Source organism: Anser anser, assembly GCF_964211835.1.
Source record: "Anser anser genome assembly, chromosome: 17".
NCBI classification, from domain to species: Eukaryota; Metazoa; Chordata; class Aves; order Anseriformes; family Anatidae; genus Anser; species Anser anser.
Genome location: NC_139738.1, coordinates 6,392,674 through 6,420,326, shown reverse-complemented (window position 1 = coordinate 6,420,326; position 27,653 = coordinate 6,392,674). Strand labels below are relative to the sequence as shown.

The following is a 27,653-nucleotide window of genomic DNA, read 5'->3' as shown; positions in this document are numbered from 1 at the left end:
CCCAGGGCGCCGGGGGATCGCCCGCGGCGTGTGCTGCGGTGCCCCATGCCCACGAGCATCGCCTGCCACTCGCGCAGAGCTCCGGTCTTGCCCCGATGCGCCCCCGTGTTTCAGACAGCCCCTTGGCACCCCTGCTCAGCACTACGTGCCGTCTCCCTTCTCTCCTGTCCCCATTTCTGTGCCTCTCGTGCCCCCGCGACACTCCCATGGGAGGCCCACGGGAGGCACAAGGGAGAAGTCGGCTCGGCGGGGAAGTCACGCACCAGAAATCGACCTCACACGCGCTCACCAGGCTGTATTCACACCTTTTCTCTTCCACAAACCGCACCGTGTGCTGTGGTACAAGTCCCGCAGGACTTCCGAGGCCCTGTGTTGCTCCACGGTCCCTCCAGTGGTCCCAGGGGACACCACGGGATCCTCTCGCGCAGGTTCTTCCAACTACCTGCCCACCTGGTGCTGCACCCAAACCCGAGTCCTACACGCGATGGCGCGTTCCTGCCATTCTCCTCTGTGAGCAAACGGCCCGTGGGGTGGCACTCCTACGTGCCACCCGTCACCTCTGACAGTTCTGCTGGGCATTCCTTGGTCTTCAGCTTTGCTGGCACCGATGGCTGGGGTCCAAGCTGAAAAACAGAGGCTCGTTGCACCAATGCTTCTCTTGTGAGAGCCCACAAGAAGCTCAGCCCATCTCCATAGAACCAGGGAATGGTCGGGGTTGGAAGGGACCTTAAAGATCATCTGGTTCCAAGCCCCTGCCATGGGCAGGGATGCCACCCAGCAGATCAGGTTGCCCAGGGCCTCATCCAGCCTGGCCTTGAACACCTCCAGGGATGGGGCATCCGCAGCTTCTCTGGGCAGCCTGTGCCAGTGCCTCCTCAACCCAAGTGAAGAATTTCCTCCTAACCAGAACCCCCAAGTCCCTCTCTTCAGGGCTGCTCTCAGTGAGTTCTTCACACACTCTGTACTCACGTCAGGGGTTGCCCCAACCCAGGTGCAGCTCCTTGTACTTGGACTTGGACCTCACTAGGTTCACATGGACCCACTTCTCTAGCTTGTCCAGGTCCTTTTGAATGGCATCCGTTTCTGCCTCTCCACTTCTGTGCTTGCCCCAGCACAACCCAACAGAGCCACCTTTGGGCTCTGCTATCTCCCAGCTCCCTTTGGCTTATCCAGTCTCCCCACGTCCCTGCTGTGCCAGGTTTCACTACAGCATGTGGGATGCTGCATGCCAGCCCCGAGGGTCCCCAGCCATAGGGACAACCTCTCAAGAAGAGGGGACAGGCTTCACGGCCGCGGTGTGGCGAAGGCTGGAGCTGGCTGCCGTGTGACGCACAGCGGCTGGACGTTACTCACCGCTGCTCCAGCAGGGCACGGACAGACCCACCACATGCAACCATCTCACAAAGAGCGTGGCACTGAACCAGGGGTCTTCCCCTAAGATGTGAGATGCTCGCTGGGGCTGCGGACGCCTCCCTTCCTTGCCCTGCTGTGCTTCCCTTTCAATGCGTACAGGCAAGTGACCAGAGCGCGCCGTACCTTCCCACCTCGTCCTCTGGAAGAGTGGGCAGAGCCAGGAGGCACCTTCTCCTTTCTTTTCTCCTTTTCCTCTTCAAGGCTCTGGATAAAACCATCAATCACTTTACTTCTCCTTGCACGAGCTGCCTGGGCTGTCTTCACACCAGCTGAGCAGTCAGACTGTGCCGCAGGCTCGCCTACACCACCCACGCAGCCGCCTCTGTGCGCGCAGAGGCTCACCTCACCCGGCCCCTCTTACCTTGCGCTGCTTCACCGCTCGGTTCAGCCTCTTCTCCTGCCCCAGCTGGACCTGGGTCCTCTCCAGAGCCTCTCTTAGCAGAGCTTTCTCTTCTGCTTCCCTGTAGACTTCATCTTCCAGTTTCAACATCTCCTCCTGGCATGTTTGCAAGGACTCCTCGTTCAGCCTGCATGAAACACCCGTGTGGGCCTTTAGCCCCGAGCCAAGCTGTGACCATGAGAACAGAGCAAGCTCTCAAGCAGATCACGCTCACATCCCTCCTAGGAGCCCCGTGCTACGCAGGTGTGTCCATGGGCAGTGTGTCTAGCACTGTGCTGACACCAGCACATATTCTAACGAGCGTCTTCCCTGCTCCCCTTCTTTACACCATGCCATCACCCTCTCCTCCTGCCTGTGCTGGGCCTGGGACACAGCCTCCCTTCGAAGCTTTCCCCCTTCACACCCCATAGCAGACCCCTTGTCACACACACACTGCCTCAGCCACCAGCCCTTCCGTGTCATTTTAGAGCCTGTCGCCACGTACTCAGAGAGCAGAGCCCAGTGCTTTGGTGTTTTGAGCTGTCTGGACATTTTCTTTTACCACAAGAACCACATTTCATTTAGGGGCGTTTCCCAGTGTTTTATCTATCAATACATCTTCACCATCTTTCTTCCCGGTTCAGAGAGGCGTTACAGGGTCCTTCACATTCATGGCAAGTAGGAGGAAGTCTCCCCAGGAACGCCTGATCACCTAAGGCCACTACGGCATTGCCTGGCTCCTTGTTGACGAAGCTCCACGCAGAGCCATCTAGGACAAGAACGATTTTCTGCTTCTTGCCCCATTTCTTGCCTCACACCTGCCAGCCTGTCCCAGAAGTTTCCATGCCTGCACTGGCCCTGGAAACGCAGTCCCTACAGCACAGCAGATGCAACCACAGTCCGGCCATCTTACAGAGAGATGTCCCTCGTAGTTCTCTGTTTCAAAAAACAGGAGGCTGTAACCACAAGAGCCTTCCCAGGCAGACCCCGAAGCATGAGCGTTCACTGACTGCAAGGCTTCCCCCTGCTCCTTTCCCCACCACCACATCGTGCTGCAGAGCAGTGGCTGTGCCTCCCATCCTGCGACAGCCCCGTCCCCTCGCTGTACCTGAGCTGCTCGATGCGGGCCTCGTAGTCTTTGAGCAATGCCTCTTTCTTTTCCAGGCGACTCTTGAGCTTGCTGATCTTCTCGTACAACAGCTCGAAGTCCTTCCGTCTCTGCTGCCCTACTTTTTCCCTCTCTTCCTGGGGAAGATGCTGCACAGACTGCATTCCTGCCAGCTCCTCCATATTCATCAGACTTCCCAGAGCACAAATTAAGTCCAGGTACTGCGAGAAGAATAGGGAATGCATTAATTACGGTTCCTGCCAAGTCTTACTTCCAGTACGATCACACCCCTCAGCCATCTGCTTCCATTCTGCTTTCACGTTTCAAGAGATTCACACGTCTCATGTAAACTGCTGCGTGTGCTCCCCTTTGTTTCACCGCTACGCGTACTTTCCCACATGAATCGTCCAGATGGGCCTCCATTCATCCCCGTAGGCAGAGAACCGGCAGCAGCACAACCAGACCCCAGAGCAGCCACTTGCACACCGACGTTGGTTTCCCAAACACAGACTCCCCCGTCCAGCTCTTTCTCTGCACAAGCCATGCTATTTCTCCTCCTTGGCAATACGTTTCAGAGTAAGGAGGCCCTCACACACAGCTCGATCCCTTCTCTAGCGATGTCTATCTCCTGTGCCAGCCACGTCTATCGCTCCACAGCTTCTCTCTCATCATTCCCCCGGCTGCGTTAGGTTGGTCACGGCAGATTCCCTCATGCACACAACCCATCCTGTAAGCTTAACCCTGCTTTCCACGGGAACACCCCCAGAGCCTCTAGGTGGGAAGGGGAGAACTCGAGAGGCCAGACACGTCCGGGCAGGTGCTTGCCTCTTGCTGGTTCCTGCCACACAGCCTTCACCTGGAGGCAGTGCCTGGCACTCTGCAGCACCCAGACACCTTCCCCTTCTTTCTGGAAAGTGATCTATCATCTGTGAGCGCTCGGCACAGTTTTACCACATCTCCTGGTGGCGTACCATCCTCTCCCCGAGGTCTAATGCTTCCAACACCTCCGAGCTTGCTGTCTCGTGGGCGGTCACGTGTGAGCACCCGTCAGGAAAACGGCCCAGACACTGCACAGACAAGGAAAGACCGACAGAGCTCACCCACCTCCTCACTTGGTGGTTCATAGCCTCAACTTTCCCTTCTGCTGCATGGGAAAACCGTGCTCGCAGTGCTGCAGGGCAACACCTTCACCGAGGTCAGTCCGTGGCCCCGCTGAGCAGCGCCGAGCCGATGATGCTGGGCACAGTGCCGCACCTTACAGGAACTACGATCCTCCCTGCACGTGCTGCCTGTTATATACCGACAGACTTCGTGCCTGCCACCTGGCTTTTTTTTTTCCCGCCTTCCCTCTTTTACCCAAAGGCCTCAATCTGCCCATTCCACCAAATACATTTCCCAATAAACACAACAAACCATGGGTTCCTTCTTACCTTGCTGCACTTCGTTTTTGCTCCCGCCAGCGGTGCCGCTTCCTTCTCGAGGCCTGCTTTCTGGGCTCTCTTCTCTGGCAAGTCTGTCTTCTGGACTACGAGTGGCTCGGCAGCCTTGCTCATGACAGCTGGAGGAAACCAAACACCCACGGAGTCGTTACTCTCTCAGTTAGGACACTTTGTGGCTTCAGAGAACAGCAACGACTCAGGCTTGCCAGGTTTTCCCTTTCAGGGAGCGCACAACACCTGCAGAACAGGCTACGGACCACAGCATGCTGCAGCCCTTCCTGCAGGCATCGCTCTCGTGGCTTTTGGGATTTGGTTTCTCTCCACGAGTAACAGCGCTACACGTTTTGGAAGTGGAATTTCAGAGGCTTCACCACAAACTGCTACTCCACAGCTCTCACTACAGAGGTGGCGTTGCTTTCCAGTACTGCTCCAGGCACAGGGATACCCATGACGGAAAGAGCCTGGTGCAGGACAAGTTTTACCAAGCTGTTTTCTCTCTTGATGGGAGGAGAATTGCACCCCAGTGCAGGAGCAAATGCCTGCTGAGCTGGGCATCCCTGCTATGCCCGACTCTGCAGCATTGTGGCTACGGCTTCAAAACCCTTTGCCAGCTGCCTCTCTGCTGACTCCACACCTCCTCAGATTCCTAACATGTGCCAGTTACCACCCAGCTGCTCTCATTTTGTCCCCTGCGCCTCGCAATGCCAGCTGGACGTGTGGATGCCCCTTCCATTTCTAGTAAAAGCACGTCATGCTGCACTTACTCGAGGACCGCATCTTCTCCAGCAGCTTGATCCTTTCCCGGAGCTCCACCAAGCCTTCTTTTTGGCGCTGGATTGTTTCCTCGTGCCTGAGGCCTCTGCATTTCGCACCCAGGTCAGCCAGGTCCAAAGCTGGCTCCTGAAATTCAAAGCACATCTGGTTTTCACCCAGACTGAACCCCGCACTGCCCTGCGTGCCTGGCGGGTGCTTGGCTGCAGCGAAAACAGCCTTTCTGAATGACACCGGGCACTTGGGACACACCAGGAGCAACACTCTCATCGCAGAAAACAGGGGACATGCCCCAGTTTGCAGCACAGCCTCCCTGGGGATTTGAAGCAGCAGGTACCAGCTTCATGCTCCGCTGCACCCGTCGCAGCCCGCTGGAGGACGTAAGCCCTGACAACACCCTGGGTAGTTGGGAGAGGCACGGTGCTTGGCTCTGAGGCCACCCGGGAATTTTGTGTGACTATTTCATGCTAAAGAAGTGCATTTGCTATTTTTGATTCACTTGCTGGCCTGCACGATCCTCATGCATTATTCTCTTTTATAACAGATCCGTGCGCACACACGCATCAGGCCCTCCCAGCTCCATCCAGCACACTGCCCAGTGACGACGAACAGAACGGGGTGAGCGTGCTACCAAAACCTGCACGCTGCATGTGAGAGCTGCCGACTGCCTGGAGAAGCACTGCGCTCCCCATCAGCAGCTGCACCCGCAGAGCTCTGTGCTTGCCGGCCCGCCTTCCTGCAGAAGAGGACGGCGACACCTCCTGCTCCTCAGCCAGCCGTGAGTCACCGCTTCGCCAACAGCAAGCCAGCCTCTCGAGCTGGCACGGCGTCTGCCACTGTTGTGGTACAGGCTGTACCATTTCTACAGTCCCTCCATCTGCTCCTGGAGCCACCTTTGATTTATTCAGATCTCTAAAAGTAGGGAATTCAGGCGGTGAGTCAGCACAGGAGAACTAGGACCATTTCTCCTTTTCCTGCACAACAAAACACCCTACTCTCACACGTTAAAGCGGACTCGCTCCTGTGTGGCTGACACAGCTGGCATCCACGGTCAAGCAAGGTTGAGGAAGGTTGGGAAGACTTACAGCTCTTTTACTGAGCTGTTACCCACTCTAATTGGCAATTTGAACAGCCATTAGCACACACAACACTTCACATTTCCAAAGTGCTGTACAAACATCAGCTAATTAGCCGGCAGAAATGCCAGCGCAGGAGCACGGAGGGCACTGCTGCCCTGCTCTCAAGCAGGCATGCCAGCACCAGCTGCCCTTGCTAAGGAAAGGACGTCCAGTGAAAGGACGTCCAGTCGTCCCGTGCAGCTCCCTTTTTGCTCCCAACTCACCTAAGTAAGGCACGAGGCTTTGCCACGCGTTGCCAACCCTCACCACAACTACACGAAATGCTTTGTATGGAGAACCCTTGGAAACCTGATAGATAATCTCAGCAAACACTCTCACAAGTGGGACTGAGATCCTGACCTTCACTCTTTGTTGGCAGCTGCACGCCAAGGCAGCAGCAGAAATGGGAGCAGATCACCCAAGCAACCTATTTTCAGCAAGAAAACCAAGAAAAGAGGAATGACACAAACTGCACGTTGTCCCCATTCTCCCACTTTCTGGATGGGTTTAGTGCTTCTCCTGTGTTCTCAGCCCAGCTCCTTGAAACCCTCAAGGACGTGTCTGGGCTATCCTGTGCTCTCTTGGGACTTGGTGAGCACCACTTCCTTCGTTTCTGAGCTGCATGTTCCGCTTCTTCTGCGGTTTCTGGTGGCCTCCCTGCAGCCTTACCGTCTCAGAGGCTTCCTCCGCCGTGGCAGGTGTCACCCGTGCCTGCGTCTGCAGAGTCGTCTCCGGCTCTTGTGCCATTTCTCGGGATGCATCCTGCAGCGCTTTGCAGTCTTCTTGGGCTTGCCTGTGCCAAGAGACAAAAGTGTTGCTGTACAACTGTGACGGATGAGGGTCAACCCAACAGTTTGCACAGAGCAATAACCTGGACAACGTCCACAGCGTGGGTGGGAGCACATTACTGAGTTGTTATTCTGTTACAAGTCCATAGGCAGGAGCTCCTCACAGCCCCCGTTTCAGAACATGCGACATTTCCACAGAAAACATGTGATTCTGTTCGAGTCTTTTGCATTCCACCATGCCTTTTGCCCCAGGGGAGATATCTACATGCAGTCACCTGCTGGGAATCTACAGGTCAACTTTAGCAAGCCAGCAGCTCCCGGCGGCTCGTACCTTAACTCTGCAGCTGCCGCTTTCAGCTCTCGATCCTTCTTAGCCACAAGCGTGGACATCTCCGACAGCTTCTCCCTCAGCGCGTTCAAGTCCCGCTCCTGGCTCTTCACCTGGACCAGGCTCCGCTCCAGCTCCGCCTTCTGCTTCTCGCTGAGCTCTCCTAAGCACGGCAAAGTTTTGTGGGTTTCGGGCTATCAGCGGTTCTTAGTGACACGACACCTACATGCATGATTTTGACAAAGAAAGGCTCTGTTCTGGGCAACCGATCTCCAGCAGGGCATCTGAACTATCTAACTGCCACTGCTATCACTTAGGTTCATCCTAGCAGAGGACAGTGGGGAATTTACCTAGCCAAAGGGAACAGACAGCCTGTTTTGCCCAGGGCTGAGCAACAGCATCGTTTTTGGAAAGTGATGTCTATTTCTCCACTACCTGCGTGTGCCCTTCTACTAGCACCCAGTCTCCGTACAGCTCTGGAGGGACGGGGAGGTGTACCTGCCGGCCAGAAGCCACGTGCTCCATTTCACTAACCTCTCATGTCTGACATCCTGGCTTGGGTTTCCGAGAGCTCCTTCGTTAACCTGGCAATAGCAGCCTCTTTGGCCAGGAGCATGTTCTGTGCAGCAGCCAGCTCTTCTCTGAAATTCACAAGAAAGAGGCGTGCAACACTCACAGTTCCTTGGGCAGATTTTACAGAGCCTGCACATACATGCTTTAACTGCATCTTATTACTGATACGTACTCTTTTTTTCAAGCCACAGCTCAGCTGCCTTCATTCCAGCCTGCGCTGCTAGGCTTTGCCTGCTCTCCCTTCCTTACCCCAAGCCCTCAGAACAGCACAGCCGATAACCCGTACGCTGCTCCTCCCTGCAGACCGCCCGACTCACAGCACCACGCCGAATAAACTGGAGGCACTGGTGCACTGGTCTTCCCCTACCTGCTGCTGCTGCTGCCAGCAGCCTCAGCCCCCACCCAGGGGGCTCCGTGGGCAGCCCGTGGGCAGGCAGCAATCGCTGTCACGCTGGCACCGCCGTGATGGTGCCTGATCCTTTCTCAAGATCTCCGTGCCAGTCTCCCCACCCCACACAGCAAAGGGGGATGGTTTCCTTCGCAGATGTCTTTCCAGACACACTAAGAGGTTTTTGAAACTACGTAAACCTCAGGCTGTCTCAGCATAACCTAAGGACTCTTTCCACCATCAGAGACAGAGAAGAGCTCGGCGCAGGCTGCTGCAGGCCCCCTTGCCTTCCTTAAGCTCTCCTGGTGATAACGCCTGCTCTCTAAGCCCCTCTGAACCAGACCACCATCAGCAAGCGCTCGGCATCAGCTTACAGAACACAACGGTGAGGCTCCTCGGTGCAACAGGCCTCCTGTGATGCTCCCGATGTCGCCCTGCAGGCGTCACCCTGAAGTCCTGCAGGAGACAACAACGACAGAACATCACTTGTTGGTAATGCCCACGCTGGGGGGCTGCTGCCTCACAGCACGCTCTCAGTGAACGCCCCCACAGCAGCTGGGCTGAGCCTTGCTGCGGGGCTCTTTGTCTGCATGCGGTTGGCTGCTTAGATCCAGGAACGGCCAGGCAGGACACTGCTGTGAGAACACATCGTGGCTTGCGACCACGTCGCCTTACGAGGGCAATGCTCCATAGACCCTCTCCTTCAGGACAGCTTCAAAGACTGAAACCAGTCTTCCTTGGAAAGCTACGTGTCTTTGGGCCCTGACCTAGTGGTGTTTAGACAGTCCCTCAAGTCCTTCCTGGCTTGTGTGCAGCCAGAAGCACTCCAGCCTTGTCATTTTGGAGGGCGAAGAGCCCTTCTCAAGTGGGAACACCTTATCTGTGCCTGTAGTGCGCTACCAGTAGGCATCAAAGACTCCAGAAAATATCTGGCAACTCACGGTGAAAGGGATCCTTCAAGGCATCACAGCAGGGCTCTTCCTACACTAGGAGAAACCTCAAAGCAACACCCCCCATGCAATGCTTTTCATGACACCACTACTCCTTCTCTATTTACTTTCACATTTGCTGAGGGTGTCCCCAGTACACACGCAGCGCATGCAAGCCTTAGCTACCTTCTATTTTTTCCAGAAGCATGACATTTTCCTTCTTAAGCGTTTTCTGCTGCTGCTCAGCCTCCAGCAGGCTGCCTTCTAAAGCAACAATTGTCCGAGCATGTTGCTTAATTTGCTCTTTATATCCTGCTATTTCTTCCTGGACTTTCTGCTTCAGTACCTCGCTCTCCTCCTGAATGATCTTGAGCTGCTCATCTTGCCTGAGCACCTGCTGCTTTAACATCATCTAGGAAACAAGACACGTGGCTTTGGTTGCATGTTTTGTACGTTATTCTTCAGGAACATGATGTGCATCATCTCTCCTGGCTACCAGTCAGGAAGACAGGGGGAAGGAACGCAGTCTCCAGTGCTCTGCTCTCGCCTCCTTTCCTCTCTAACAGCACAAGCTGCACTAGCACTGATCCACCACGCAGCCTGCTTGGCTTTGCCCACAGAGAGACAAGGACGGGGACATCTGCACTGCACGGCTCGCCCGGGCTCTGTGCTACCAACTTTGTGCTCTTCAGGCTCCCACTGCCGCAGTCCTCCGCCTCCACCGGGCTGGTGGCTGTGCCCTGGGTGTCCCCTCGGGATCGCCCTCTCTTTTGGGACCTAGCAGGGTTTCCACAGGCATGGGAATTACAAAGCCTGAGGATTTTGTTATGAGTGTGCTCATGCATCAAGCCAGGGCTTTACATTGCAAGGCGCTGGTGTATGACTTAGGCCAAGACTTGCTCCTGCTGAGTGCTAACGTTAGAGGGAAGCCAGCTCCTCCATTTTCTAGAGGTCCGTAGGGCACGGAGGCTGCAGGGTTTGTAGGGTATGGAGGCCCCACTAGTCAGGAGGGAACAGAGAAACCTCATGCAACAAAACCACATCTATGTCACATCCTCTGCGTGCAGAGGGGTTACCAGAGCTACCTCTTGCGCCGTGGTTTCCTCCAGGTCGCGCACAGCTTCCCTCAGTTTGAGATCTGTAACCTCCTGCTCTTTGGACTTCGTTTCCATTATCTGCAGGAGGAAAAGCGCAGTGCTTGAGAAGAGGCCGCACTTGCAAGGATCCTCCTTTCTCTCCGGAAATATGCATCTGCGTATGTTTGTGGGGGAAAAAAAGTCTGACAACAGACCTTGACCACATGGGCCATGACACCACAGAGTGCTCGCAGCTCTAACAGTCCCATCTGTAATCGCTTCTGCTTTACATCCTGCAGTGGGTTTACTTGGCAAGGTTTTGGTAGCAGGGGGCCATAGGGGTGGCTTCCGTAAGAAGAATCCAGAAGCTGCCCCATGTTGGATAAGGGCCCCGCTGCTGACCAGAGCTGAGCCAATAAGTGATGTTGTTTGCACCTCTGTGAGAGCATATTTAAGAAAGGGAAAAAAAATTGCAGCTACACAGCAGCTGGGAGAGAAAGAGGAGTGAGAAACAGCCTTGCAGGCTCCAAGGTCCATGCAGAAGGAGGGGCAGAGGTGCTCCAGGCGCCGGAGCAGAAGTCCCCTGCGGCCTGTGGTGAGGACCATGGTGGAGCATGTAATTACCTTAATTTACCCTTGAGCCCTTTGCATCGTATTTTCTCCCCCTTTCCCTTTGAGGAGGAGGAGTGAGAGAGCGGCTGAGGTGGAGCTCGGCCGCCCACCCGAGTAAAACCACCACACATCCCCATGCACGTCACTGACCTCAGTCATACTTCTCAGGCGGCTCTCCAAGTCCTGGACTATCTTCTTTTCTTCATCCATGTATTTCTCACACTTGTCCTTCTCCTTCGCAGCTGCGCTCTTCATAATCTGAGAATTAACAGCCAACAATTTTGACAAAGATAAAACTGGTCTGTGAGGCAAACTATCTTGACTCAGATGAGGAAAGCAACCAACAGGGTCACTGCCCTGGAACAGGGCATGTCATGGGCAAAAAGCTTGGCTGGACTTCAGGTGACTCGAAGGAGTCGTCTAACCAGCCACGAAGCTGCCCTACCTGCTCCAAAGGCTTGCACAGAAGCCTGCTTGTGCTTTGCATTAATTTACTACTGAAAAAAGATGTCTTCCTATGCTTCCGTGTCCGGATGATGCTCCTTGCTCACAGCTTTCTCACAGGGATTTACAAGTAGCAATGAACTCTGCCACTGCTCAGATGCTTTTCAGTAATATGGTGTAATGTAATTCAGGGGGTTTAATTCACCCGTGTCAGCACAAGGAGATATCTGAGATGCATCCTTGTCCTCAGACATTTTGGATTTGGGGGCTAGACAATTCTTCCTCTCACTAGGCAACACCATTACGTAGACCTAGATTTCCTGTTAACAGACCTATGCCTGAAAAACCACCCTGTTGCCATACCTCTTTTTTCTCCTCCTCCTTTTCCAATATGATTTGATTGATTTTTATCTGTAGGTCTTGCTCGTATTTCACTTTCTGGTCTCTCAGGCGCTCCTGCAGCAGAGCATCCTGTGACTCCCGGATTTCCTCTAATTGGGCCTATGGGGAAATGGTAGATACCACGGCACCGAAAGGAGTGCGTGAGCAGCAGAGCAAAAAAAAGCCACCATATTTACTGATGCAAAGATCCTCAACTCACCTGAGTTTATGGACATAGAGTTTTACCTGTAACGTTTCATTCCTTTGCATGGTTTCCTGATTATTTTCCAACAACCTCCTGAAACAGGCTGTCAATCCTGCAAAAGCACACGGAGTATTACTGCAAGGGCTTCTCAGACAACCCATTTTTAGTACCTGAGGAGTCCTCAGAGGCCTGAGGACACTACTCATCTTCTTTCAACCAGTGTTTCAGCGCAACTGACCTTCAACCCTAGCCCTCACCCTCCTCGCCAGATATCTCCATTCCTTCATACACAGCAGGGAGAAGAAAGAGCGCAATGGGAAGTCCATGGGAAGACCAAGTGCTACATAGGATTACAGAAAACAGCCCCTGTGGGTTTTCCTCTCTGTGCTGGGCAGTGGATTTACTGCTATCAGCCCTCAGGAAATTAAAGGCAACAATTCTGTCCTGCACCCAGAGACTCTCCCTCAACTCCTGCTCTGGGGTTCAGGCTTAGACATCCCTTGGACGGGATGCCAGGGGGCAGCGAAGGGCCCCCGCAGCACCTGCTAGGAGCACGGCACCTTCCCACTGCTGGGCGCGCGGGCTTCACATTCAGCCTCGGCGTTGACTGAATCGCTGCCACCACCCAGATGTCTCAGGAACGGAGGCTGACTTGGCGCAAACCCCAGATTCCTGTTCTCACCAGGAGGCTACATTTTCCTTCTCAAACACTGTCACCCAGTTCGCTGCATCACCCCTTCTTCTCTAAGCCCAACGCTTCTCCAGGAGCCAAGGCAGGCTGACCTCTTGCAGTACGTAGCCTCGCGAGGTTCCCGGTGCTACGATTACCGTCTGCTAACCACAGCAGCCCTACAGCTCCTCTGCACTGGCCACGGCACTTCTGTGCCTTCCACCCCTGTGTGCTGCCAGCGTGAGCCATGCTCCTCGCCCACCCGGCTGCCGGGGCAGTGACTCATCCACGCTCACACTGCATCGCACCGGCAGCGCATCACGGGATGCTTTGACACAGACCTACGCTCTAACAGCCCGCTTCAGTTTCCACGCACCCTTCACATTAACTCCTTTCCGGCAAATTCGACACAGCAATTGCTCTGCTGCTCCCCAGCAGAGGCAAGACAAAAATTCCTTACCTTGAGACAAGCTTGTGTCTGAGCCCGCAACACTCACACTGCTACAGCTGCTGCTAAGAATCATCACCAATATCCCACCAAGGGAAACAAGCAAACCACTATCACTGAATAACCACGACGTCTACAGACAAAGTCCATCATCTGCAGACAATACAGCCCACAGACAAACACCCACGTGTCCTGTTTTCCTTCAAGGAAAGCCTCCTGTGAACAGGAGAGTTAAGATGCCCACTCCCCGTGGGACAGGCACCTTTGCCAGAGGTGGGCAGGTCCAACCCTGCGCTTGCGAGCAGCTGCTCTGCTCCCTCCAGCCACGACAGGGCCACGTGAGTGATTTCCACCACAGCTGCCTGCACGTCCGACACCAAGGGGTCCACGAGCACGGCCTCGAACTTGCACAGCTCCCTCCTCAAGCTGTCGCTGCAGAACGAGGTCCCCAGGAAAGCCTAAAAACAGTAAAGCCAATGAGTACGTCAGCCTCCGTAACGCACGGTCCTCTGTGACTGCACAAATAACACAAGACATCTGTGAAAGCCCGGAGATTTCTTTATTCACCAAGCACCTTCATGGGCTGATATCTTTGGGTAGGAAAGGTCCAGGGGAGGAGGCTGGTGTGAAGGGTTCTGTTGCTTTCAAACCAATGTTTTTCAGGGCAAAGCTGAGGGCACTACGCTTGCTAGCGCTGCTGGACATGCGTCACCTTTTCTCTGACCTGTCCTCAAGACCAATAAAATGCTTTGTGCCACATTTTTCCCAGCTGAAACTTTGTGAACAGTGTTTAGATGACTGACCTGGAGCTCACGCACTGATTCCTTGAACACCTCGACATTTTCAGACACCTCCTTTTCCTTCAAGAGCCTGGCACTTATTTCCTCCTGGAGCCGCTTCTCTCTTTCCTGACTTTGTTGGTTCTCCTCACAGATCTGCCTGACCTTCTCGAGTACCTGCCAGAAGTACGGGAAGGGAGAGGAGAAGAAAGCGCCATGCCAAAACCCTTTTTCAGCTGAGGGAAAAATCCCCTGGGGACAGAGATTTTGGGTAGCAATCAAAACCTGCTGGAATACACTAGCCACATCAACCTCCTGGGCTTTTCCCTGACGAAGCCCCATGACTACACCCAAGCTTTGGGGGAGCTCCAAACAAAGTGGGGCCCCACTTCCTTCACATTACAGTGCAACATCATCTACCCGGGGTGGCTGCATCATCGCTCGTGATGTGGAAGAGCTGGACAACAACAGCCCTACTGCACACAGGGCAGGTGCTGGGGCTGTTCTGCAGCAGCCTCGAGCCCAGGCGGGCTGTGGAGGCGACGAGCATCACTGTGTGACCACGTCTGCACTCACCTGCTGGATGGTGAGGGCCTTCCCTGCCTCTCCTGCTGCTTGTGGGAGGCAGACTTGCACCACTTGAGTTTTGAAAGATGCCAGCTACAGCAGAGATTAACACAGAAAAGCCACAGTCACTGAGAATCGACAAAAACCCCACTTTGTTGCTCTGCAAAACCCTACAACAATCAATGGAGAGAGCATCCCTGTGCATTTCTTGCACTGCTTCCTTACCACAGCCTGATTTTATCGTGGCTGGCAGGATCCAAGGAGAGGAGAAAAGGAGTAATGCTTTTACTTTGGGAACTCTGCCACCTCAGGCACCGAGGCCCTGTGCGTGCGCTCGCACTCCTCTCTGGGCATCCCTAGCTCACACACCATTTTCTGCCCTAACAATTCACCACACCCCCTCCTTCCTTCTTTTAACCCAATGGCTGACACCCTGCTGGCAGCAAGGTGCTGCACTTAATCCGGTTAATTACACCTCCAGCGAGGTGCAAGGTGTAATCCCTACCGTGGATCCTGGGGGAGCCTTTCACGTTGGCCTTGCTGGCAGGGAGCTGATGCACGACCGTCTCCCACCACCTCCCAAAGGCTGCAGAAAGAACCTGCTGCCTGGTAAGAACCTGCTTCCGTATAATGGGAGCAAACAACAGACTTCGGGGCCATGTTTTTAGGTACAGAAATACCCACAGGCAACTCCCTCTGAGACTTCGCTGTGTAGTCAGGACCACCAATATGGAACCCCAAACGAGCGGGCAGAGAGATGATGGACACGGACCATGGTCATGCAAAAGGAACCACAGAGGAGACCGAAAGAGCCAGGCACCACCACCACCACCACGAAAAGACATCCCCAGAGGGACTTCTCATTTGGCCATTTTCAGATTCTGAGCTCACAGAGCCCATATTTAGTTCCTGTAACAGCAACGTCCCCAGAAAGCCACGGCTACGTCCTCCTGTGAAACAGCCCAGGCTGGGGGCAGCTGCGGATGCCACCCACGGCATCTTCTTGGAACAGGACGTGCAACGTTTCCTCTGAGGCTAGGTCTTTACCACACCGTTTCCTAGCTGGCACGGGTTCCTCCTGGGGCTTGGACAAAGGCTGAGTGTGTGTGGGCTGGGGGAGTTCCTGCTCCATACTGCTAGGTCTCCATCTGTCCTTAAAAGACTGAGGTTGCCATCGGCTCCACGACAAGCACAAAACAGGGGGTTAATTTCCAGACATTTAATCTCACAGCTTTCAGAAAAGAAGCCTTTTCTGCCTCTCGCTGACTGAGTTTTCTAGCAAAATCAGGCTAGCAAAAGCTGTGCGTTGCAGTTTAACGCGGGACACAACCTTCTCATGAACAGCACAGCTGTGTCACGGCCATCTAGCCCAGCTGTCAGACACGTGTCAACACAAAGAAAGTAGAATTTCCTCCCGTGCTGAGGGCAGGACCTTTGCTACAGTCAGCCAGTGACAAACACAGTCAAAAGCTGTAGCAGGTGGCATGGCTCTGCAAACAAGGCAACATCGCTGGGCTGTGTTGCTGATGCAGAGCTTGCCTTTAAATACACCATGTTACTTTGCAAGGAGCTGTCTCTGCACTGAGCAGCATTTCAGAGACTCACAGGAGGGCTTGCACAGGTCCCAGAGAACGTGACTCTGATCACAGAGAACCCACTACGTTTCTGTCTCCTATTATGCTCTGAATCTTTTGTGATGGCTAAACAAATCCTTCCGATAAGCCTCTCATGCTGAGCAGGCCAAAGAGATAAGAACCGTGCCAGACTTTGATGCTCAGTTTTTCCTTCCCAGATCTCACATTCTGCCTTTGGCCGGTACAACGTCCTTCCCCATGACAGAAACAGTCCTTTTGTTGCCTCTGGCCCGTGTGGCAAGAAACTCCCACTCCTCCTCCTACCTGCACTTTGGCACGATCCACGTCAGATTTCAGCAGGCGCTCCCTGCGCCCCATCTCCTGTAACTGCAGAGATTTCCTTTCACAGGCGTTTTTCAGCTCCTCTTCAGCCTGAAACAACAACAGCCTTTGATTATTAAAGTGCTACCAGAAAGTGATGCCACAAGCATTTCTGCCTCCACCATCCACATCAGACACACCTCTACCTCAGCTCTGAGGTACCAAGAGAGATATTTTTATCCTTTTGCAGGGAGTGGGTTTGCAGCTTTGCCCACAGCTTTTAGGCTTGGCTTTGGTCCCTGGGACATCATCCACCCTAAAGTTTCTAATACGCTACTCAGGTCTCCTGTTTTGGTTCCTGTTTTGCTGCCATGGGCATGCTGTGGGCCCCGGGGAATTGGTATTGCTGGGGGACAGCAGGACTGGGTGCACAAATTACTTCCTATGCAGCGGAGCATTTCCTATTGCAAAGCCTCCGAGCAGGCAACCTGTCTTTTCATCCTGCCTGACAAGTGGGAAGCTGCACGTTTCTCATTTCCCAACTATACAGTCCACTCTCCTGCTAACTTTTGACACGAAGGTTTACCTTTGTTTTCTCAGACAGCTTGGTTTGGATGGTTTCCTGCTCAATGCGATACTTCTGGACTTCTTCCTGCAAGCCCTTCAGGTCACACTCCAGCTCTCCAATGCGCTGCAAGAGTCCCCGCAAAGGAGGAGTTCACTATTGTTTTTCTTGGAGAATTTCAACGACAAGCAAGATATCTCCCTATCTATCCCCATTTCATTTATCCCAGGCTTTTCTTCCAGCTTCTCTTTACAGCTGATAGATTGACTCGACCTCTTACTTCTGACAGTGCTCTCCTGAACTTAGATTCAGTTTTTCTTTTTTTTTTTTTTTTTTTTGAACTTCAGTTTATTTTTTCCAGGAGTTTACATTTCTCCACTCGGTTATGCACGTTACATCCCTTCCCTTACAGGAGCCCAATTCAAAATGCTCTTCTTACAACGCCTAGTAATATTCTCTGGATGGCACATTTTTGCAATCGCTGCTTTCTGGTGTGCTACATCACCCCGAATGACTGGAAACTCACTTTTTGGTATGTAGTCACGTCCCTCTCTCCGAGTTCACGCTTCATTTCCTCTTTAAGTCTAGAGCACTAGAATGAACAGCAACCAATGGAAAAAAATATCAGGCTGGCCAGATACTGTCATTTCTGATGGAAATGTCAACATACCCTTCAGTACTACAGCACAGCTAAGTGCTCAGATGCCTAATGGGTGGCAGAGTGTCCACGACAGGGCAATCGAGACACTGAGAGCATGACAGTACCAGCACCTGGATAGACCCATATCTAAATTATAGCCTGGCTGAGAGAAGAGAAATCATCTGCAGCAAATACCCTACAGAGAGAAATTCATTGGGCCTTAGCAAAAGTGTAACAGCAACAGAGGAACGGACAAATGGAACCAAAAGCTTTTTCCAAGACATCCACGGTAACCTGAACCATGGCGTGAACAGATATTTCCAAGCTAACACACTACAGGGTGCTTTTCAGCTCCTCTTTTGAGCGCCTGGGTTTCTGAGCGTGGCCCTATTCCAATTGCCACCAGTGCACAGATCTCAAGAGCCTGTGCACAAACACAGCTCCTCCTTCACCCCAGGTCATTCCGACATCCCTGCAGCAGCGGGGGCTGCAGGGGGATGTGCTCTCTGCCTCTACACGCATGAAGTGTGCCACCAGCCACCAAGCAGCATGCTCTCCTGGGACGCCCACTCTCCCCCCAAGCCCCTAACTGCTGTTCGCACCTATCCCATTTCCATCAGTTACAAAGAACTGACCCTCAGCAGAGTGGGGCACCATCCAGAAAGCAGCTCCACTGGGAACAGGCTGCCAGGGGCAGGGAGCCCTTCCTGCACCCCAGGGGCCCCTTAAGTTTCAGCCATTCCTCAGAAATCAAAGAAAGTCACTACAATCTCCTGGATCACTGCCTCGTCAGCCAGCCACAACGCTGCACCCGCTCCACACTTATTATGCAGATTATGCAGCTTTACCACTCAAGCAGGGAGCTGCAAAATACACAGACAAACAACCTGCTACACAGGCAGTTTTCTTTATGGGGAAAAAAACAGGCTTGGTTGCAGGGTGCATCCTTAAGACCGGGTTTCCATGGCTTCTCAGCAGGATCTTGGCACGAGTGCCTTGAGCATACAAACAGCTACAGTGTTCCCAGAAATTCAGGTCACCAAGTACCTGCACGTAAAACAAGGAGGGGGATTCATCTGGTGAACCTGACACCTCACGGCAGGCATTTCACAAGGTACGCAGCCGCTGCTCCGTCGCTGTTACATCTCATAGACACAGCTCTGGCTTCCTGCGACTGCTACTTACATGCAGTCAGGACCCAGCAGTTACCACTGTCCCTGTTACACAGCCGCTAAAATAGCTGCTTCAGTCCTTACCAGAGAGAAGTGAGACCCTCTGGACCTTACTTGTCCGTGCTAGCCCGTGTATGAGACCATCACTTACAGAGCACGTCACTGGGGTGCTAACCTTGGCAGACACAACTGCCAGCTGGTTGTCCTTTTCTCTGTTTGCCTTCTTTATTTTCTCCATGTCCTGCTTGAGTTGCTGAATTCTCTGCTCCTTCGCAGCGATCTCCCTTTGCAGGCTGGTCACTAGACCTGTGGAAAACAATTTGGGCAAGAGGAAACCAAAGCATTTCCCTGCAGAAGCCCTCCGGGCACCGAGTGGCGAGTCTCCATCTGACAACTGTCTGACTTGGAGAGCGGCTCCAGCTCTTGGCAAGCCGTGCTGGACATTATTCCACGACAACATCGTTAACAAGTCCCCACGGGCCCTGCAGCATATGCTCCCAGGAGGACGAGCAGCTCTCTTACAGGTCTGTTTCCCTTACATTTCTGTGTTGGGGCCAAAGCTCTGAGCTCTTCTCCCTGCCAAGCGCTGTTATGAGCAGATTACCTCGGACCACAGAAACGACGCAGAACAGTTTCACTAATCTCAGCGCACAGCCAATGGCTGTTTGGGGAAAAACAGCAACTATTTTATGTTCACATCACATTCCCAGGGAATGATAAGTGCTGAGATAAAGGCAATTGGAACAGGCTTGTGGTTAGAGGCAGTCTTTGCAGCCATGTGGTAACTCAGAGCCTGACAGTGAGTGTGCAAAGAGCATGCACAGGCTTCTGCAGTCCAACCAGCAGCACCCAATCTGAGCAGCTCGGGGCTCTGCCCTGCAGTCAGCACTTTATGCTGTGCTTTTTTTTTTAACACGGTTCTGTCCCATCACTCTCTGCCTTCTGTCTTCACTTCCTCCCTCACTCCTGTGGGGCTCCTTATGCCAGCAACTACCTGCAAATCCCACAGAGCTTCAAGAAACAGAACATGAAGTGGGACAATTTTTCCCAGCCACTACAAAGTAGCTGCTGCCAATCTTGCAAATGCGTGGTCACTTTCCAAAGCCAGCCCTCAGCTGTTTCGTGCCCCTGTGAGCAGCTCCTATGAAATATCAAGGCAAAAATACCTGTGGTCAAAGCGTGATCCCTCTTCAGCTTCTCGCTTTCTTTTCTCAGGCTTCCAATTTCCAGGTCTCTTTCATAAAGAGAATGGCTAAAAATTTCACTTGAATCTTTCTGCAAGTCACTGATCTAAAATACAGAAAATAATGTTCCTCACCAGGTAACTTTGTGGCTCCAATACGCTTGTTTTTATTTTAAACGCAAACTCAGCTCCTCCCAAGCTTCACAGAGACTGCACTGGTTTCTGACTGCCATTAACTTTTCATGAACCCTCAAAGACAGTCACAGTTTGGTCAGGTTACTCATTACTATCCTGGGCTAATTCTTTGGAGTAATTGCTTTGGACAGGATCTGCCTATCAACATTTTGGCTCACATTTTGTTCACACCAAAAGCCTGATATCAAAGGCACAAAGAGACAATGTCTCATGCTGGCTACAATCCCGAGAACATACAGCTTGGGCTGGTGGATAGTGCTACTGCAGAAACAGGCAGAAATATCCTTAGATTTATAGCCTTAGCTCTGCATATATACTTATTGCTCACAAACGCAGATCCATAGGTGCTAGCAGTCACACTCATGTTTCTGCCACAAGCACAGTATCAGGAGCAGAGAATAATCTGCGCTGTCTACTTCTGCACATCACCACCCCACAGGCAAAAAGCAGAAAGTAGGAATTGACTTCCCACCTATAACATAATAGCATATCCCTGGACAGGACACCAATATGGCCATGCCCTTCTGCCTGGCCACCTCTTTTCACTTGGATGCCAAAGGGCTTCTTTGCCCTTGGGACCATAATGTCCCCTGCAAATGCGAACGCTGGCTCTGTTCCTGGGGGAAGAGAGGCATGGGGGAGAAAAAGGGTCAGGCAGCCTGGCCTAGAGGGATTGCACATGGCTTTTCTCCACCAAAAGTAGTTCAGACTTATGTTTCTCTTCCCACCACGGCATCGCAGGTCCTACCACATAAATGGGAAATTTGATTCCCAGCTTCGTTATGGGAAAATTACCAAACAAGCAATCATGTGGGTAAAACACGGCAACCGATTAAAACCACCTCTCTTGTTCCCCTTCATTCCACACATGCTACCTCCTCCTCCCCCTCTGAATGAGGTGCTCAGTTCAAAACCCGTATGTATCAGAACACTATTTCCAACAGTGTGCCTATTTAGGCACTGCGTACCTGTTCCTTTAAGGTTTTAATCTCTTCTGTTTTGGCTCTGATTTCTCTGTCAAATGTTAGAAGCTTTTGGGTCAGCTCCACATCGCTTCTAGCAGCAGCCTGGGCCATGGTCTTAGCCATCGCTGCAATTTTGTCCTGAAGACTCCTTATCACTGTATCTTTCTGCTTTGATTCTGCTTCAAAACCGGAGAGACGACTGATTTCCTTTTCCAGTCCCAGCAGCTTTTCATCCTGCGGGCAGGTTCCATGTGCCGTCTGTCAGTCTGCAGTTACAGACACCAGGCTGCCTGCTTCTGTAGGGTAACTGCTTAATTTCCATAAAGCACACAGTTTTGGATGAGGATAGCCTTCTCTCATCAACAGCACACTGCAGTCACCCTGTGACACCCATGCTTTTCAGACACAGCTGATGCCTTCTCCCTCCTCACCCCCTGAATTCCCAGAGAACCCAGGTCCTCCACGCACCCAGTGGTTCCCAGTTCCCTGCACGTTGCTGGGACTCTTGGTCACACACACACACATTTTGCACACTTTGTCCTCTGCCAGCCCATACAATCGCTCTCACCACACTTTTCCCCAGGGCAGGACCATGAGCTGCATCCCTCACCCTTTCCGCAGCATCACCTTTTCCTGCAGAAGGCAATCCACGCTAGGAATCCTCAGGAAAGGGGCTCCTGCCCCACTACTTGGATCATTGCCTGAGGTTGTGGTCCAGGCTGAAAGATAGAAAAGAATATAGTAGCTGTATAAGAAATATATATATAAAATATAAGAAATATAAGAAAATAGTGCTGTATCAGGGGGCAGGAATAGCGCTTTGTGAGGTTCTCTCTCACTTGTCCAAAACCTATTTGCGGGCAGTGGCTACTTTACAGTCTGAAGCTTGGCTCACGCTCACAGCAATAGCCACCTGTTTGGCACTACAAAGATCTCCACCAGTGCAAACAGTCTACACAACAGAGAGGAATAATACAACTCTGGGAAACATAAAGCCTCCAAGGCACACGGACACAGAACTGAAGGCTCCTCTGAGTTTTTAACCCTGTCCAGCCCCAAAGAAAGAAGGTCAATTTGCATTGCTTACAGCATGGGAATAGTTAAAAGTTCACTGGGATTAACACACACAGATCCCTTTGGCTCTATTTCAAAAATCAAATGAAGCTGTGCTACCTTGGAGCACGAGCTTCATTCCTGTCACCTTCACTGGGATTTCAAGCTGTGTGCGTGGCTTTATGCTGTGCAGCTGTGACTGCACAGTAATGTCCTTTGCTCTGGAGCACTAGGTATAATTTGGCAGTTTACTAGTGACTTTCTATTCCCTCTGACTGTTAAAAACACAAAATAAAGCACAAACACTACTGATATATGGCTTAATTTTTGAGTGCTTCTGTGTGGAACCAGGAGCTGGACTTGATGATCTTTGTGGGTCCCTTCCAACTCAGGACATTCTATGAGACCACAAAAACCACGAGATCATGTGTCCTGATATAACAAACTACCTTCATGGCAATAATCTTTTTCCATAGTTGTACTGTTCCATCAGTTCATACCCACAAACCCTTGCCTTTGCTTCACTTCTACAGCATATTTCACTTTAAAGAAACATATCAGATACAGATCTACCTCTATGTTCCTTTGCTGGAGGCAGCCAGGAACCGCACATCAAAGGAACCAACCCACCACTACAAACAGACTGGAATAGGTGCATGAGTCATCGATGAACATAAAGTCTGTAATCGCCTTCGGGATCACACACGAGGAACAAGGAAGAGGAAATTCCACCGAAGTTACCGAGGCAATGGCTTTCCCAGCAGGTTGTCATGGCACATTTCCTAACTGACCCAAATACCACCAATGGCGCACGGACCCCGATTAGCTTCACATGACAAGGACTCACAACCAATTGCCTGCGACACTCGTCATTTATCGGCACGAATCAAAAACGTCTCTGCTCGGATCAGCTCTGCTCAGTGCCGAGTTGATCTGAGAGGACATAAGGCTACAAACTGCTGGGAAGGCATGGGTGGAAGCGGTCTTCCTGCTTGGCACCAACAATTCCTTTGCTGTCATATTACGACGAACTCCTGCAGCCATCACGAATTACCTGGCCTCTCTGTGGGGGGCCAACTGAAAGCATCTGGAGGGCTGGAAGCGGTCGCACTCCTGGTCCAGGCGCTCAGGGGTCGCTTCTGGGGCGGCGGATGGGGCACGGGGCTGGCCATGGCAGGAGCCCAGCTGCTCCAAGTGCCGGGGCGATGCTGGGACTGCAGCAATGGGAGATGGGCAGGAGACACAGCAGGGCAGCGCTGGGGATCTGCAGCCACCTGGAGCTGCCCAGCCCACGCCGTGCGACGTTTCACTGGCGGATAGGACGTCTGCGGTGGAAAAAGACTGTATTATTAGCAAGAGCATAAAAAGGCTTTCCAGCCCCTGATGCGTGTGCAAAGATGTAACATTAAATACAGGTACAGGCCTGAGTGGGAGCATACTTCCAGTCCTTTCCCATTCCCATGGTCATTTGATCGGATCGGTAGCCTGAAGCCTAAACGCTTACCTGCAATATACACATTTTGGGGCTTTGACGTTATTGGAGCTCTTCACTCCCTCTCTAGACCAGACTACCCTCATTCTGTGTGTCATTTGCAAAATTTGGATGCGCTCGTTCTGGGTTTTTCCTGGAACACACACAAGCACTTCTACACTGCCATTTCTCTCTTTTGATATCCTGAAACAAAGCCTCTCATTGCACACCCGCCTTGCAATCACATTTCCCCAGCCTTACACTGTGCATGTCCGACATGTAATTAGGACTCCTTATGCTATTATCCCTATAAGTATCACTTTTAGCTATCATGAAGACAAGCCAACATTAAGGTCCTGCACACTGGCTGAGAAGCAACCCTCAATTTCAAGTTATGCCAGCCCATAAATAAATATCTGGCAACGTGGTCTCAGCCCTGGCACTGCTTGGAGCTCGCTGATTTTCCAGACAAGGGAGAAAGCTGCAGTAAGGCACTAGCTGCAGTTGACCTGCTGCTGCATAAAGCACAGCCACCCTCCATTTCTAATGCTGACAAGAAAAGGCAGAGATTGCCAGTCTGCTTTACATGCTATTACAATTTCAGAGTTTTGGATTTATTTTTCATAATGGAGAACTTAGCTCTCTTAGCCGGGTGCTGCTCTTCTTTAAAACATGTTCATCTTTAATACCACTGAAAATGAGAGAGAGAGAGGCCTCCCTATATTAAACACTGTAAACACTTCACACAGCGAAATATAGAAGTGATTTACTCTCTGCAGTCAGCGGTGTCAGGCTTCAAAGCTAGTATATCAAAGGAGGATCATAAAGCCCAGAGCAATAAAGAGGCACTGACAGTGCTTTTTCTGTGCCACTGTGCATAACTGCATTTTTGTGTGCAGGCTACACACATACTTTAGGAAATTAAAATGCTTGGTGCTTCAGCAGGAGCAAGCTTTACCTGCCCAGAATTTGCACGCCAGCTGCACGGCTTCATCCTGCAGCAATGCATTTTTTTCCCCTTGGCCTAAGATTTCTGGCCTCATTAGGATTCACAAGGTCATCTCACTACACCAGGAACCTTGCTGAGACATAAATAAAACAGTACCTGGGTGAACAAATGGCCTGCATTACGTTTGAATCATACATAGGCTGGGCTACAAGGCCAGACTCGGCAGCACGCCACTACCTGGCACGCCACACACACAGTTTTCCAGCACTCTTGCTCAGTTTCTATTGTCTAGGATTCCTCAATGACACAACAATACAAATCATAGGGATCTGTATACTCTAATAACCCAGAAGCTCAACAACCTCCACTGCCATTCTGCCTTGGTACTTTTCCTGGGGAACCACTGCATTGGATCACATTCCTTCCATGTTTACCATTGCTTGGGATTTCTATCATGCCCACAAGACAGGCTGTGATGCTTTGGCCTTGCTGTGCAGAACAACACAGAGTCTGCAGCTGTGCACAGCATTGCCAAGCAAAGCACCAGCAATGCCTTCATTTTTTCATTTGCTCTCAGTTGGATCTTTAACGGTAGTCCGTTACTAAGTGGCCTCTGAAGAAAGATTAAATGGAAACACAGGTAAAGGTCATTTTCCAACGCTTTCACAACTTCCCAAGACCCACCTCTGTTGTCATGTTGGCCTTGCTGTTAGGAAACCTGCTCCATGCTTTCTTCACCCTACTGAGGTGCCTGAGTTTTTTCAGCAGAGGGAGCTCGAGCTTTTTATTTCTCCCTCACGCTTCCTGATGATTTAAGAAACAAGCCTGCACCAGAGAGCATGTCCTGATTCCTCTGAAGCACAGCTCCCCTCCACATCACATACAGCTGGGCTCTTGTTGGTGGGTATTTTTTTTCCCCTCCTTCTACGAGCAGCCATGAGTGGCTAAAGCAAGGTGGCTGCCTGACAGTCACATGCCCATTTAACAGCCTTGGTAGCCAGCATTTGCTTTACCTGGGGGACTCCATCGACCACTAGCTCAAAGGATGCTCCCTGCGCCCCGAAGTGCAGGATGTCGCCTGGGCTCACTCGCACAGCCGCGTTTTGCACCTGGCAGCCGTTCACAAAGGTCCCCTGGGGAGAGTTGAGGTCCTGCAGGACAAAGCCATTCTCCCAGCCGGCGAACTCGAGGGCCGCGTGATGATCCTCTACCCCTGCAGACTGACAAAACCGATCAGCGAGCAAGAGACGAAAACCTCAGAAAGCAACCAGAGCTGTGTTACTGCTGCCGATTTGCCCAGCCCTCCTCTCCTTGCTGTACTTCTCCATGTGAATATGCTGTTAGCCACTACTCTTGGCATTTAGGCTTGCTGTGCACCACCCCACCTGCATCCAAAGCATGCAAATAGGCTGTCAGACTCTGTGCTTTGCATTTTCGAATTGCAGTCCATCACCCTACCTGCACCCTCACTAATGACAGAGCCGTCTGCCAGCACAACCAGACTCCTCTCCCTCTAATTCCCAACCAATGACTTCTCCACCCACTGTCCACCCAGGAGTCCCGCAGGTTTCTCATACCTTCAGCACGATGTCTGATCCTTCGTGTCTCCCGATCGTGGTTGTTTGTGGCTTCAGCTGAAAACACCCATCTGAGCTCCTTAGGAAGGCTCTCATAGTTCTACCTTTTCACCAGCAGTCCTCAAAAATCAGAACATAATATCCATTACTCATTTAGTAATCCCCCCTGCCACACATGCAACTGAGCCAGGAACTTCTCCACCACCTTATATGCCGCTGGTTCTTGCAATAAAGCAGTAAAGTTATTTACAGAGCCAAGGGACCTGGGTCTGCACACCCATCCCTTTGCTCCTCCCTGTACCCTGCAGTAGCCAGGGAAACCCCTGTGAAACCAAAGCCGGCTGACACCCTACTGATTTCCTTTTTGTTTGTTTTGTTTTTTGCTTTTTGTTTTTTTTTTTTTCCTCCCCTTTTTCCAGGCAACTGGCCTGGCAGCACAACACAGCTCAGTGTCGGTGCAGACCGCAGCTCTCGTTTCTCACAGGACATTTGTTCTGCATGTATGAAAACATAGTTTGTCATGCAGCCTACCTGTCTGAGCCTGCCAGAGAACGTTTTTTGCTTTTTTAACTTATTCTTTATTTGAAAGCATGTATTATATTGCCCGCCACCTGTGACTCACCAAGGCCCTTGGGCTGCCCTGTGATGGCGAGGGTTATTCCACTGTGGAGAGGGGATTAATTAAATTGAGATCTAAGCCCAGGTTGCTGTGACGAGGGCTGCACCCTGCCACCGTGGCCTCACACGTCCCCAAGGCGCCATTTCGCGGTGCCTCCCCATCCCTGCCGCCGTCGCCGTGGCAACCGGGCCGCCATGATGGCCGCCACCCTGCGCTGAGGGCAAGAGCCAGGCCTGATCCTGCCTCACGCTCTACGTCCTTCTGCCCACACAGATCGTTCACGCTCCCTTCACGTTTCAATACAGGGACACAAATACATCACGATATGTGAGATTTAGACCTTAAAAAGGGTCAAAAGATCTCCCCCAGCACCCGGTGTGCTGGCAGGTGTCAGCAGCCTTGGGAAGGCTGAGAGAGGCCATGGAAACCACCACAAACCTCCCCGGGGACGTGTACCACACCCACACCAAAACTAACAAGATTAGTGAGAAGGGGTATTGCACTCCATGCTCAGATGTTGCAACACTGGGCTGCTGAGTCCCATACAACTCAGCTCAGAAGCACGCTTGCAAAAACACAGCACTTCCCTGCCCCCCAAAATAATTACCCAATCTGCAAAAAAACACTGCATGCAAAGTTTTTCCTGTATTTCTAAGACTGCTTCAATGCTTGGCACAACCCAAATTTCCACCCCAAACAATGGGGCTGCTCCTGGATGGCAGCCAGGCTGCTGACCTTGGGTATGATCGGCGGCACCACGGCCATTTGTCACCCTTTGCTCACCAGGAAGCACAAATTCATGGTTTGCTGCCAACGTCTCTTTACTTTTCCATCCTTGCAAGAGTTTTGCACTGGAAAATAACAGCAGAGGTTTTGCAGCCCAAATCCAGCATTTCAGTGATGCTTTATAAAAATAACACGAGGCTTCCTCATGACACGAATACCAGGTCTGT

General features: G+C 52.0%; 1 protein-coding gene across 10 annotated transcripts; it reads right to left on the bottom strand.

Annotated features, from left to right (window-relative positions):
* Window positions 1-269: 269 nt before the first annotated feature.
* FHAD1 (forkhead associated phosphopeptide binding domain 1) lies at window positions 270-26,663 on the bottom strand. Of its 10 annotated transcripts, XM_083802960.1 has the most exons (30): window positions 26,287-26,657; window positions 26,082-26,201; window positions 25,518-25,724; window positions 23,139-23,409; window positions 21,659-21,750; window positions 21,035-21,265; window positions 19,855-19,978; window positions 18,840-18,994; window positions 17,403-17,468; window positions 16,898-17,002; window positions 16,315-16,422; window positions 14,426-14,509; window positions 13,874-14,026; window positions 13,333-13,528; window positions 11,994-12,064; window positions 11,730-11,867; window positions 11,073-11,180; window positions 10,320-10,409; window positions 9,421-9,646; window positions 8,680-8,761; window positions 7,879-7,985; window positions 7,348-7,507; window positions 6,898-7,021; window positions 5,104-5,239; window positions 4,331-4,458; window positions 3,872-3,967; window positions 2,901-3,121; window positions 1,775-1,940; window positions 1,537-1,617; window positions 270-623 (listed from the first exon to the last, which is right to left on the bottom strand). In XM_083802960.1, exons 2-30 carry the CDS (start codon window positions 26,175-26,177, stop codon window positions 540-542), a joined length of 3,906 nt encoding a protein of 1,301 aa, XP_083659086.1. In that variant the 5' UTR covers window positions 26,178-26,201; window positions 26,287-26,657; the 3' UTR covers window positions 270-539. The 10 variants fall into 10 exon arrangements, with proteins under 10 accessions (XP_083659086.1, XP_083659084.1, XP_083659091.1 ...); XM_083802958.1 differs by having other exon boundaries at window positions 26,082-26,657; XM_083802965.1 differs by lacking the exon at window positions 25,518-25,724.
* Between the last annotated feature and the right edge of the window lie 990 nt (window positions 26,664-27,653).

What these genes read in the sequence shown, in the direction of transcription:
- FHAD1 (XM_083802958.1), bottom strand. Translation starts at nt 26,177, where the DNA reads ATGAGAGCCTTCCTAAGGAGCTCAGATGGGTGTTTTCAGCTGAAGCCA. An exon ending in AGCTGTCTGAGAAAACAAAG is followed by an intron (nt 16,423 to 16,897) that starts GTAAACCTTCGT and finishes TTGTTGTTTCAG; the next exon opens with GCTGAAGAGGAGCTGAAAAA. An exon ending in AGGCCCTCACCATCCAGCAG is followed by an intron (nt 14,027 to 14,425) that starts GTGAGTGCAGAC and finishes TACTTCTGGCAG; the next exon opens with GTACTCGAGAAGGTCAGGCA.